The sequence below is a fragment of the Psammomys obesus genome, unplaced genomic scaffold, assembly GCF_907164565.1.
Source record: "Psammomys obesus unplaced genomic scaffold, mPsaObe1.curated_primary_1811, whole genome shotgun sequence".
In the NCBI taxonomy this organism is placed as follows: domain Eukaryota; kingdom Metazoa; phylum Chordata; class Mammalia; order Rodentia; family Muridae; genus Psammomys; species Psammomys obesus.
Window position 1 is genome coordinate 32,022,524 of NW_026585797.1, and position 12,493 is coordinate 32,035,016.

Below are 12,493 nucleotides of genomic sequence, written 5' to 3' on the forward strand. Positions count from 1 at the left end.
CAGAATATAAAATCACTACTCTTGTGCACCGAAAAAACTTGAGTGCATTATAAAATAGAACTCCATAAATGTTAGGTGTTTTGTTTTGTTTTGTTTTTTTGTTTGTTTTGTTTTTTAATTAGACTACTTCAAGTCCTTATTACTATGAGTGAGACCAAAATTATTCTTAATGATTTCTACTCTGGGGGAAGCTTCTATTTATTAATCATATAAGACAGCTTATTATGGAACTGCATGCTATAAGAATAGATCTAGATTTCAGTGGACATAAAAGCTGAAGCTTACCTTTTAAAAGTGTATATAGGAGCCAGGGTGGTGGTATACACCTTTAATCCCAGCACTTGAAAGGCAGGCAGAATCTCTGTGAGTTCTAGGCCATCCTGGTCTATATAGTGAGTTTTAGAGCACCCAGGGATATTTGTGTAGAAAGAGTCTATATAAAAAAACGATAGATAGGTAGATAGACAGACAGACAGACAGACAGACAGATAATTAAAGCATGTATAGCAATGTTCTCAAATTCCTCAAAAATAGGATATTTTCTAATTCCTTTTAGTTTACTGATCCCATGTCTGATGTATACAGGTTATCCAAGCAAATCAGAGAACCTGTGGAGCATGGAAAAGATGAAAACCTACTTCTGCCTCATTAGAAATCTCCAGCCCACACTGTCTGACGTGAGCAATCAAGTACTCCTCCGATACTATCAAATGCAAAGGCAGAGTGATTCACGGAATGCAGCTCGGACAACCATCCGCCTGTTGGAAAGCTTGATTCGATTAGCAGAAGGTTCATTTCATTTTACAAATTATATTTTTATTGAGTGCCTAGTTTGTTCAGGACAGGCACCATGCATCCAATGATAAGAGTAATACCCACTCTAAGGTACACGTGTTCACTTAAGAAGTAAAGACTGAAAAGGTGTTAGGACATGGGATAGCTTAGCTGATAAAGGTTCTTGCCCCATGCCTAATGACTTGAATTCAATTCCTTGGTCCCATATGGTAGAGGGGAGATTGATCCCACACATACAAGTTGTCCTCTGACCTACACACACACACACACACACACACACACACACACACACAAATAAATGTAATTATAAAAATTAAAAATAAGAGCTATAGAGATGGCTCAGCAGGTAGGAGGACTCACTCCACAACCAAGCTTGGTTCTCAGCACCCATGTCAAAGTAACTCCAGCTCTTGAGGATCCAATGCCCCCTGCTGGCCTCTGTGGGTACACACAGTATACATAAGTACACACACACACACACACACACACACACATTTTAAATAATATTTTAAATTTTTATAAACTAAATGTAAAGGCCCTAAGCCTGCAGACCCCGTGTTTCTGAGCTAGACAGTGATTATGGAGTGAGTCTTTGTGCTATTTCTGGACCTCCCACAACATAAGCTATCATTCATTTCGAAAGCCTTCTTTGAGCTGCTATTTCTCAGAAGCAGCTCTTCCAGCATTTTTAATACTATAGCTTCTTGTTTGTTTGGAAGTGTTTCCTGTATAGTGTTTCTGGTTCTTAGCTAGTAATTGCCATTTGTGATCCATGGCTATTCTTCTTTTTTTCAATAGAAAATAAATTTTTCCATATTATATTCTGATCTTAGTTTCTTCTCCCTCATCTCCTCCCAGATCCTTCCCTTCTCTGCACCCTTCCAAATCCATGCCTTCTTTCTCTCTTTCCCTTGTTAGAAAACAAATAAGCAACCAAGCAAGAATAAAAACAACAAAAAAGAAAAAAGCATTAAAACATATATGCACAGAGAAACTTATGCAGACACGCTCAAACAAAATCTATAAAAACACATAAGCAGAAACCATAATATATAAACAATAGAACATTAAGGTAAAAAATGCCCATGTATATGAGACAAAACATCTTCAAACATACCATTGAGTTTGTGTTGTTTCAGCTATTCACTGTGGCATGGGCCAGTCTTGGTTGTGTTTTATACCGGATAAGACTCCATTGGAGAAGATTAAATCTTCCTTTTTTTTAGTGATTGTCAATTGGAGATAACTTCTGTGTTAGGTATAGTAGCTTGTGTCCATTTCATCTCTCATAAGTGGGACCCCATGTGGCTTGGACCTGTGCAGTCCCTGTACAGGCTGTCACAGTCTCTATGAGGTCATATGTGTGTCAGTCCTCCTATTATATCTAAAACAGTGTGTTTCCTTGGTGGTTTCCATCCCCACCTGTTCTTTATAATCTTTGTGTCTCCTCTTCCCTCTTCCCTGAGCCCTGAAGGGAGGCGTTTGATGAAAACATCCCATTTAGTATTGTGTGTTCCAAGGTAATAGAACATATTGTTCAGTTGTTCTCTCTATTTTTCCCATCTACTGCAGTGGAAGCTTTTCCGATGATTGCTGAGCAAGTCAGTGATCTGTAAGTATAGCAGAATTTCATTAGGATTCATTATCTTGCTACATATAATAGGAGAACAGTAATATTTGTTTTTCCCTTAGGTATATTGCCTATCTAGTAACCCAACCAGTATCAGGTCTGAGTTTTATCTTATGGAGTGGACCTTAAATTCAATCAGATACTGTTTGGTTACTCCCACAACTTTTGTACCACTGTTGCACCAGAATATTACACAATCGCTCACTTTGTAGAGTAAAGGGTTTGTGTTGATGGCTTGGTGTTTAGTTTTCTCCTCTGGGTAACATGCAGAGTAGCATCCAGTACCATAAATACCAGTCATTTGGGGTAAAGGCTTTTGTTAGGCACAAGTTGGACTTCTCCATGTTCAGTGAGTAGCTAGGTGTTGTCTTCAGCAAAAGGGCCTTATCATCAGTTTGTGAAGAGTAACCAACAGCCTTGATAATAGCCTGAGTTGTCTGAGGGGTTTCCATAGGATGTCTTGACCAACAGCTTAATTAAATGTAACCATTTGTGGCACTGGAGGTTTCATTTGAGAGTGAGAAAATTCTTGTCAGAGCTTTGTCTCCCCTGTTATTTGGTGATTCCACTTAGATTTCTTTCATATACATATAAATTTTAAGAAACTTCTGTTGTAATAAGTTTCCATTTGACCCACAAATGGTTCTTAGTTTTAGTTGTCCCTTCCTGAATCCCATATTTCCTCCCTTACTCTCTCTTCCTTTCTCTTTCTCCATTCAATTCTCAATTCCCTGTCCTGTCCACCCATTACTATATATTCTATTTCTTATTCCTTGGAAGATGCTTCCCTTCCTCCTACCTAAACTTTGTGGCTACACCAATTATAGCATGCCTATTGAAGGCTTAAAAGCTAACATCTACATATAAGTGAATACATACCATATTTGTCTTTTTGGGTCTGGGTTAACTCACTCAGAATGATTTTTTCTTTTAGATCCATCTATTTACCTGTGAATTTCATTATTACTTTAAAAAAAAAAAACAGAGTAGTAGTATATTATATAAGTTTTCATTATCCATTCTTCTGTTCGTGGACACCTCGGCTATTTCCAGTTTCTGGCTATTGTGATTAGAGCAGCAGTGAAATGGATGAGCAAGTGTCCGAATGTTTCTCAGCCTTTGTGTTTCATCTTTTGACTACTGTCTGTTGTTCTATACCCATTTTTTAAATAATTTATTTAAGTTTATTTTATGAAGATTGCTGTGAGGCTGTCAGATCTCCTGGAATTGGAATTATGGAGAGTTGTAGCTGCCATGTGGATGCTGGGAATTGAACCTGGGTCCTCTGGAAGGGTAGCCTTAATCACTGAGCCATCTCTCCAGCAGCCCCCCCTTAAGGTTTTTCTAGTATTCATTCATTCATTTATTCATTTTTAAAGACAGGGTTTCTTTGTGTAGCCTTGGCTGTCCTGGAACTTACTCTGTAGACCAGGCTGCCATCAAACTCAGAAATCTGCCTGCCTCTGCCCCCCAAGTGCTGAGATTAATGGCAAGTGCCACTACACCCAGCTTATGTACCTATTTTTAATTTGATTATTTCTTCCTGTCTAGTTTTTTCTTGTTGTTCTTTTTATATCTGAGCTGTTATCCATCTATTAGATATGTAATTGGTAAAGATATTTTCTTATTGTGTGGCCTGCCACTTTGTCTAAATGCTGGTGTCCTTTGCCATGCAGAAGCTTTGTAGTTTCATGAGGTCCCATTTATTAATTCTTGGATCTTATTGCCTGTGCTATTGAAGTCACCCAGTATCAGTGTGTAAGGATCAATATATGATCTTTTAGCTACAATAGTGTTTCTTTTATAAACTTGAATGCTCTTATCTTTGTTGCATAAATATTTAGGTATCCAATATTCTCTTGGTGGATTTGTCCTTTGAGTATGTAGTATCCTTTACTACCCTGATTATTTTGTGTTTGAGGTGTGGTTAGAGGTCTTATCTTGTGCTTCAGCTATCTTACATTTCTCATGACCTACTGTCATAAGATTACTTGGTTCTGGTAGAGGCATATTATCTTGGTTGTTGTTAATTGTGGTTTTGTGCTGATGTCTAGGCATCCTGGACTGGCATGATTGTGATTCTAGCTGTTGATACCTGATCTTATCTTTATGGAGTGGGTGTTCTTTTCCTTGTTTTCTGTTGGCCTCTCTGCATCTTAGGAAAGTGTGTTGTCTGTGGGTTGATTAATAGGGGGAACTTGTGCAGGTGGGTGGCAGAGAGTAATAAAGGTGGGCTAGGATTTGAGACTTCAGGAACGTGTGAGGATAGGTCTCTACAAGCATTCTGCAGCATGGGCCAGGGGTAAGACTAGAGAGGTTGTAATGGAGAACAGGGAGAGAGAATGAAAATTGCCTACCTGAATCCCAGCCCAGTGTGGCCACTGGTTCCCAGGTAGAGAGTGTTGCTATCTGTAATAGGCAGGTGACAGTAAGGGTGGGGTGAGGGAGGAAAGCTGAATCACAGCAAGGGGGTAAAGTAGGAGGACAGGCTCTGCAAGCTCTGTTAAAGGTCTGGGGAGCACTTATATTTTACCCGTGTTCAGATTATTAACGTTCACATGAATGTATCATATCATGAAATCCTGTAGCCCTAATAAAAATGCCTTAAAACAAATGAACCTCATTTTATTCAAGGATTTATACCTAATAGTCTGGCAAGAAATATATAAAAATTCTTGCTTGCTAGATTGGTGCCTTAAAAACCTCGTAAATCATAGATAAAAGAGGTATCAGGGATGAGAAATGAGTTTTAATTTCATGTATTTATATGAGAGTAAAAAATGGAGAATAAAGGTTTATGAATATTAAATGGATGTTTATACAGTGTCATTTTTTTTTGCTAGACTCTAGAATTTTCTCATATAAATACACAAAATTATGTGGATTATGAAGGGTTAGGCCTCTTATTGGAGAAACTACTTTGAAAGTAGTTGCCTGTCCTAGTACAATTAACTGATGATTAATTTAGCTCATCTATAAAATGCAAGTTTAGAGGGTGGAGAAGTCAAAGGATTACTTTTATCACCTCGGGTAATCCTGAGTGTCTTGCTATCTTAGCTCATGCTCGCCTGATGTTTCGAAATACCGTGACTCTAGAAGATGCTATTACAGTGGTGTCAGTGATGGAGTCCTCGATGCAGGTAATTTTGTTCCTAATGTTCACCCTAATTACAAGCTCTTTTTAAAATGGCATGCTTTTAACCTGTAAAATGATCAAATTCTGTACCTTGTACATCCTGGAAAGAGCCAAAAGCAGTCGTTTAAAAGAAGGGAGCTGTTGTGCATGGAGACTGTCACTCTGCCCTTGCCATTGCCTTTGCCTATACATGGGAAGAAGCAGGTCTCAGTATTTTTCCTTCTCAGAAAGCCTAGGGGAGTTCATGTGTTCAATAGTGACAGGTGGCTTCCTGGCACAGTGATCACCCACTGTAGCAAAGGGTATAGAAATTTGTAAAGGTACTTGGATTGTGATAGCCAAGTTGAGGTTGTAGAGAGCTAGTCTTCCCCAGCAGGGACGAGTGGTCCCTGTGTGTTCTTACTCATGTACAAGTTGATCTGTGACTGTCCTGCTGTTTTCTTGCTCCTCAGGGAGGTGCACTGCTAGGAGGTGTGAATGCTCTTCACACTTCCTTCCCTGAAAGCCCACAGGCACAGTACTGGAGGCAGTGTGAACTCATTCTGGAAAAGCTGGGACTCCATAGCCTCTTGCAGGAAGAGCTTAGAAGACTTGAAAGGTAAGGAGAGAAAACAAAGGAAGGCACATAGAGGAAGCTTCCTCTCTGGCATTTAGTGAAACGGGAAATAAAAAGTTAGCAGAAAACTACCAGGCATCATTTCAGTTACCAATTGCTATATAAACTCAGAGCCTTAAAAACAAAAACAAACAAACAAAAAACAAAGCCAGGCACAGTGGCTCACACCTGTAATCCCAGCACTGTGGGTGGCAGACACAGGCAGATCTCTGAGTTCAAGGCCAGCCTAGTCTACAAAGTGAGTCTAGGACAGCCAAGGCTACACAGAGAGAACCTTTTTCAACCCCCCACACCATTTTAGCACTTAATTTTTTGGGGAGTTAGAAACACAGGCTGGTTCAAAGGAGGTGGCTGCCTCTGTACTTCATATCATGTTGGCTGGGTCAAACAACCTGGAAATGGCAGAGCAGTGTTTCAAACATCATCATTTGTGAAAATGTGGATGATGGCCATGAAAAGGACATGGGAGTAATATGTTAAATGAATTAAAACATGTAATTTTTACCTAAAGAGAGTTGGCCCAAACTTAGTGTTCCCTAACTGCACGGCTCTCTGTAAAGCTAGACTTTGAATCTTCCCCTCAGAAACAAGAGTAAGAATGGCGAGCCTGCCTGTCTATTCGGGCACCTTTGTGGTCAGTCAGGGTGGCTTCATAACTTCCCACCAGGGGTGATTTGTTTTATCTCCAAGTCAGAGAATGAGTGGAGTGCATGTTGAAACTGAGTGTCTGCCCACACTGGGATTGGTGACGGACCTTGAGAATGTTTCCTTGGCATTTCTCCACTCCATTGACTCTCTTGCTTCTTCCAGCACCATTTTCTTTCTAATTTGTCAACCCTGAGCACATTTCTCCTAGATAATGGAGTAAGGTTGGCTTTATTCACTAGGAACAGGTATCAGGCTATGGTAGACTGGCACTGTGTGAAATTAATCACCATCTCCTTTGACCCTAGTTACTTTTATGACCCAGAGCCATGTATGGTGAGGTGTAGCTGATCCTTCCAAGTTTCAGTTGGGCTTAGCTCGGCTTTGCCTGGGAGACTCTGCTCATTTTGACTGGTTCACTTATCCAGAACTGATAAGTGTTGGATTCAAGAAGAGAGGAATATGATATTCAGAATTAGTTATCCCTTACTAAAAAACGTCTCTCCTAGACTGAATGGAATGGGGGAAGTATATATGACTATCCAAAAAGCAAACCTGAGTTCTGCCTTAAATAGTCTTTTTTACTGTTGCTTCTTTAACATGGAGACTGTGTGATGTTGATCCTCAAAGCAGGAGAACCAGGTGCCTCACACTAAGGGAGAATTAGCTTCAAGATCCAACTAAAGGCCAATCTCATCAAATCACAGAACCCAACTACTCTATATGTTCTGCCTTTTAGAAAAGAGTTTCCTAATAGATCTCATAGCAAAAATACTCATATTTTCCCCATACTTTCTACCAGAAAGTATTTTGCTAGTAACTACTAGAACTACCTCAAATGATGGCCATTCTGTGTACTCAGATCAGAAGTCAAAAATATCACTTAGTTTTAGGATGCAGAGATTTTATATAGGAATTTCATTCCTGAGCAAGAACTAGACTAAAATAACAGGATCAACCCATTCTGCTCCTGAAATCCCTGAGCTTTGAGGCATTCCTTATATAACTATAACTGTGTGAGCGCCCTGACACTCAACTGAGATGTCTGCTTTGTGGTGGTAATTTTGAAAGCTACTTGCTTTTCTGTTTGGTTGCAACCCAAATCAGAAATATCGACTGTGAGCGTAATACTCCCTTGATGTTTCTAAACCTGTGAGGGACACATTTGTAATCTACATTTATTATTAGTAATTACTCTCATAAAAGTAATATACATTCTTTGTGTGTTATGAAAACTAGAAGTGATGAATTAATAATAAAACGAAATGTAATCTTAATTTCCAAAACTATATACTAACTTTTTAATGTATTTAAATTTAAATTTTTAATTCTTTTTTTCTGTTGCTGCACATGAATTGTAGAATAACTTTCTCCTCTGCTTTTGAGTATAATTTCTTTTCAGATTTAGCACATAGAAACAGGGTCGTATATTTCGCAAAGTGAGCCGACATTTCTAAGTTAAGAAGATGCTTCTAAAGGACCTACTTTGGGAACTATAATTCCTGCTAGAAAGTGGTTCTTCTAGCGCGTGTTCAGCTTTTAATATGCCCAGTACTGGAGTAGGTTTCATGAGTAGATCCTTCATTCAGAGCTGGTAAACTGCATCAGACTGCTGGAGAGCTGCTTGGTGCCTCTGAGGAAACCTGATGGGCTTTGCAGGAAGGGTGGACAGCGCCCAGAGGATCTATTGTACTTATGAAGGCAGACAGGCAGTGGCAGCTATAGCATGGAGGAGCCGCAGACTCTTCCCACCTGTGGAAGACAGTTCTCACTGAAACTCAGTACCTGCTTTGGCAGAGCTGTCGATCTTCATCTTGGCCTTTCTCTTTAATTCTGATCCACAAACTGCCTAGTGAGACCACCGAACAGTTACTTAGCAGTACCAGCTTCTTTGCAAGGACTCAGACATATGTCCTGGTTTTATGAGTCAGCACTTTACACTGATCCTCAAAATGTCAAGTGGGGTAAAGGGCTGAAAACATAGTTCAGACTCTGGTTTCATTTTCTTTGTTTCACTGCAGTTTCAGGTTCAAAGAAAATGCTTGCTAGAACACTAAATTCAGAGTCATTTCCTCTGTTCTAGAATACTGTACTTATATTTACTTGAAATGTATTGTTCTTAAACCTTCCAGGTGGCATCTTAGAGACTAAAGAAATGAGAGGTAGGTGTAGATTTTCTTCCTTTCAATACGTTTTCCTTATCTGTCTCTGCCCAGGTTACAGAATGACAGTGTGCACCAACGCCAGCCACAGTCACTAGACGTAGAGGCAGTTCCAGATTCCTCAAGAAATGATCCAAGGCACAAGCCAAGGCTGGCAACTTCAGCACAGCAGGAACAGAGCTGTAACTGGTACAACTCCTCCCCAGCTGTGAGTCCCACGGAGAGGCCTGATGGAGACTCTCCACCTGGTCCAGCACTTAGTGGACCAACAAGTAGGAACCAGTCTGAGCTTAAAGGTGGCAGGGGTGATGATTTAGACTGGTTTAACCTCATGGCGACTCCTGAGATTGAACCAGAAAGCACCATTGTGTCTCCTGATCTGAAAACAACTGAGGAAAATGTGGCTTTGAAAATCTCCAACAGTAAATTTCAGGGCAAGGAGAAACATGAGCCAGGGCAAAGGAGCAAATTATTAGAAGCTGGGCATCTTCTACCATCGGGAGCCATGGATGCTCCCTTACAGTCGAACAGTGTCACGAATACAAAGGCAAGACTGGCAGCAGTTGTGTCTGATATAGCAGGACAGGCTGGTGAACCAGACTCTGGACTGACTCACGTGCCCCACAGGCTCCCCAAGCTGCAGAAGGAAGGGTCTCAAAACTTGTACAGAAGTACAACCAGGGTGCGATCACTGCTACCTACAGTTCCCTTTCCCCCATCCATTCCTTCTCCTGAGCCAGAGAAAACAACAGAAACACCCAAAAGAAAGAGACAGAAATCTGCTCAGGTGGGAGAGCCTGAACTTGAAAGTGTCAAGACTACACAAACCCCAGTTGCAAAACTAGGCAAATTCACTTTTAAAAAGAAAACAAAACTGACCCACTCCCCTGAATGCCGCAGCCCTGTGCTTCTCAGTTCTACTAAAATAGCAACCAACAGTTTGAAAATTCCCCAGCAAAGAACAAGAAGAGAAGCAGCTGTGCCTGTGGAAGGCCCAGGAAAGTTGACATCTCCCTCAGGAGACAGATGCTCTGGCCAGCTGCAGGGAGAGACAAAGGAGCTCTCAAGGCAGCCACCAGAGAGTAATAGACCAAGAGAGGAGAGGGAACAGGGCCCTGAAAGAAGGGTTGTTCAGCCCGAACTGGAGCTTGGGAACCAAGCTGGGCACTCTCATCCAGCACATGAGAAAGCCAGAAAGGAAGGGGTTTCCTGCAGTAATAAAAGCAGCAGGGTTCATGCTGGAACATTAGCCAGACTGGCAAACTTCTCCTTCACTCCTCCTCCGGAATCCAAATCAGAACCCCTCTGTCCTGAAAGGAAGGACCACAGGGAGAGAAGCTGCAGCCTTCCTGCAAGCACAGCTCCGGTGCTTGGCCAGCAAAGGCAGTCTTTTCAGCTGCAGCAGCCCACCAAGAGAGGGAATCTTTCCACACCGTCCCTCTTCACTCTATCAGAACTCGATGATGAAGCATTAGATTTTGACTGGGATGAAGAGATGAGGAAAAATCCATGATTATGAAAAGCTTTCTGGTCAGAACTGTCTTCCCAGCTCAATTGAGTGCCTCCAAAGTGTAGTGCAGTGGTTATGGGTGTGTCCATAATGGGTAGTAAGTGCCATACAGAAGCCCAGCTTCCTGTGGGTTCACAATTCCATGGTTATCCTCATGACTTAGAATGCTAAATAATTAATTTTTGTCAGTGTGATACCAGCACTTGGGATGAATGAATTAAGGCTTTATTTCTCAAAACGATGATTTGCATCCCAGGGCATTTCTAGTTTTCCACCTGTTTCTGTTTTTTTTCTTTTCTTTTTCTTGTTGTTGTTGTTGTGCTTATTGATGTTGTTCTTGTTATTCTTGTTCTTTTTTTCTTCTTGTTGTTGTTCTTCTTCTTTTGGGGGGCTTGGTTGATTGTTTTGTTTTTGTTTTTTTATTGTTTTTTTGTTTTGGGGTTTGGGTTGATTGCTTGGTTTGGTTTGGTTATAATAGAGAAGTTCTTTTCTAAGTTTCTTTTTTCACTTATCCAGACCAAATGGCAAGAAGGTAGCACTCATAAATCTAACAAGGCAGATGAGTGTTTTCTGTTTTGCTTTGTATTTTCTACCAAATATGTACTGAATGTTGTATTTATTAACATTGGGATTAACTGGTCAGAATCATGTGATTTTCTTGAACCTTTGTGTTTACTTTCATGCATCAGGTTAAAAGAGACTGAGCCTTTTCCATCTTTGAGAAGCTTGCTTTCCCTCCATGGTACCCTCAAGGAAAGTCACACTGTAGCCTTCCAGTACTGACTTTGTCTCTTTTCCTTTAGCCAGTATTCCCTCCCCGTCTTTGATTCTTTTTTATGCTCAGAGCCTACCTTCAATGCAACTTAAATCATGTGGTTAGAAAACGAGTGAGGTACTTAGTCACATCCACATCAGTATTAACATGGAAATGTGATTCTACTAGGTTGTCATTTATTTGTCTTTTTAAAAAAATGAAGCAAATTTGGCTTGAGATATGGCTCAGAAGTAGGTGTTTATCTAGCGTTTATGAAGTCCCAGGTTAAATCCCTTACACGAAACTAAATATATAAGTAAAAATAAAATAAAACCAAACATTTCCATGTCTGATGGGAGTCAAAGACTCAAACTGTGTTCTTCTTTGTGCTTCTAAACTGCTTTCTGTGGATTCCAGAGGGAGCTCTTAGGGCTCTGTCCTGACAGACGTGTTCAGCATTTGCATTTGTAGCCTTGACTGATTCCTGAATCAACTGGAGGATTCTGGGACATGAGAGTACTCAAAACTGTATGTGATTTGTTAATGTTTACTTTGTGAAACTCGTACAGGAAAAAAAACTTATGAAGCCAAATCTTCTTGAGCATTTAAAAATTAATTCTCAAATTGACTATCTTACTACAACATTTTAAACTGTTCAGGCGGATTTAACACTTAGGAGTCTTTGGATACCTTAAACAGCTCATAAAACATTTATATAAGCAGTACTTTCAGACTCACTTAAACCTACTCAAAAACATTAAGATTATGCTTTAATTAATGTATTTCTGCAACTATTTAAGAACTGTCAAGTATAGTATGATCCTGAATATATTCCTTGTACCCTAGCATTATATTTTTCCCTGGGTTTCACTAGACTTCCTATAAATAAAGAAGAAAGAAAAGGAGCTGGGATTTTTTTTTTCCTTTGTGGGAAGGAGTATATACCTCTAAGCATGTATAAGTACATTCACCCATTCTCTTGCAGAGTCTGTCTCAAAATCTTTCACCTCGAACTAGAAAAGATCATCCTGAGTGAGGTATCCCAGAAGCAGAAAGACACATATGGTATATACTCACTTATAAGTGGATATTAGACATATAATATAGGATAAACATACTAAAATCTGTACACCTAAAGAAGCTGATCAAGAAGGAGAACCCTGGGTAAGATGCTCAATCCTCACTCAGAAAGGCAAACGGTATGGACATCAAAAGAGGGAGAAGACAGGGAACAGGACAGGAGCC

The 12,493-nt window shown here is 40.2% G+C and overlaps 1 protein-coding gene across 1 annotated transcript in view; it reads left to right on the forward strand.

The window, feature by feature from the left end:
* The window catches only part of Mcm9 (minichromosome maintenance 9 homologous recombination repair factor), an 80,224-nt gene extending 68,071 nt beyond the window's left edge, over positions 1-12,153 (forward strand). The window contains exons 10-13 of the mRNA XM_055599344.1: positions 586-789; positions 5,483-5,565; positions 6,014-6,159; positions 9,039-12,153. Of these exons, the coding sequence (XP_055455319.1) occupies positions 586-789; positions 5,483-5,565; positions 6,014-6,159; positions 9,039-10,497 (1,892 nt within the window). The 3' untranslated portion in view covers positions 10,498-12,153. The remainder of the gene's footprint in view (positions 1-585; positions 790-5,482; positions 5,566-6,013; positions 6,160-9,038) is intronic.
* The last annotated feature ends 340 nt before the right edge of the window (positions 12,154-12,493 follow it).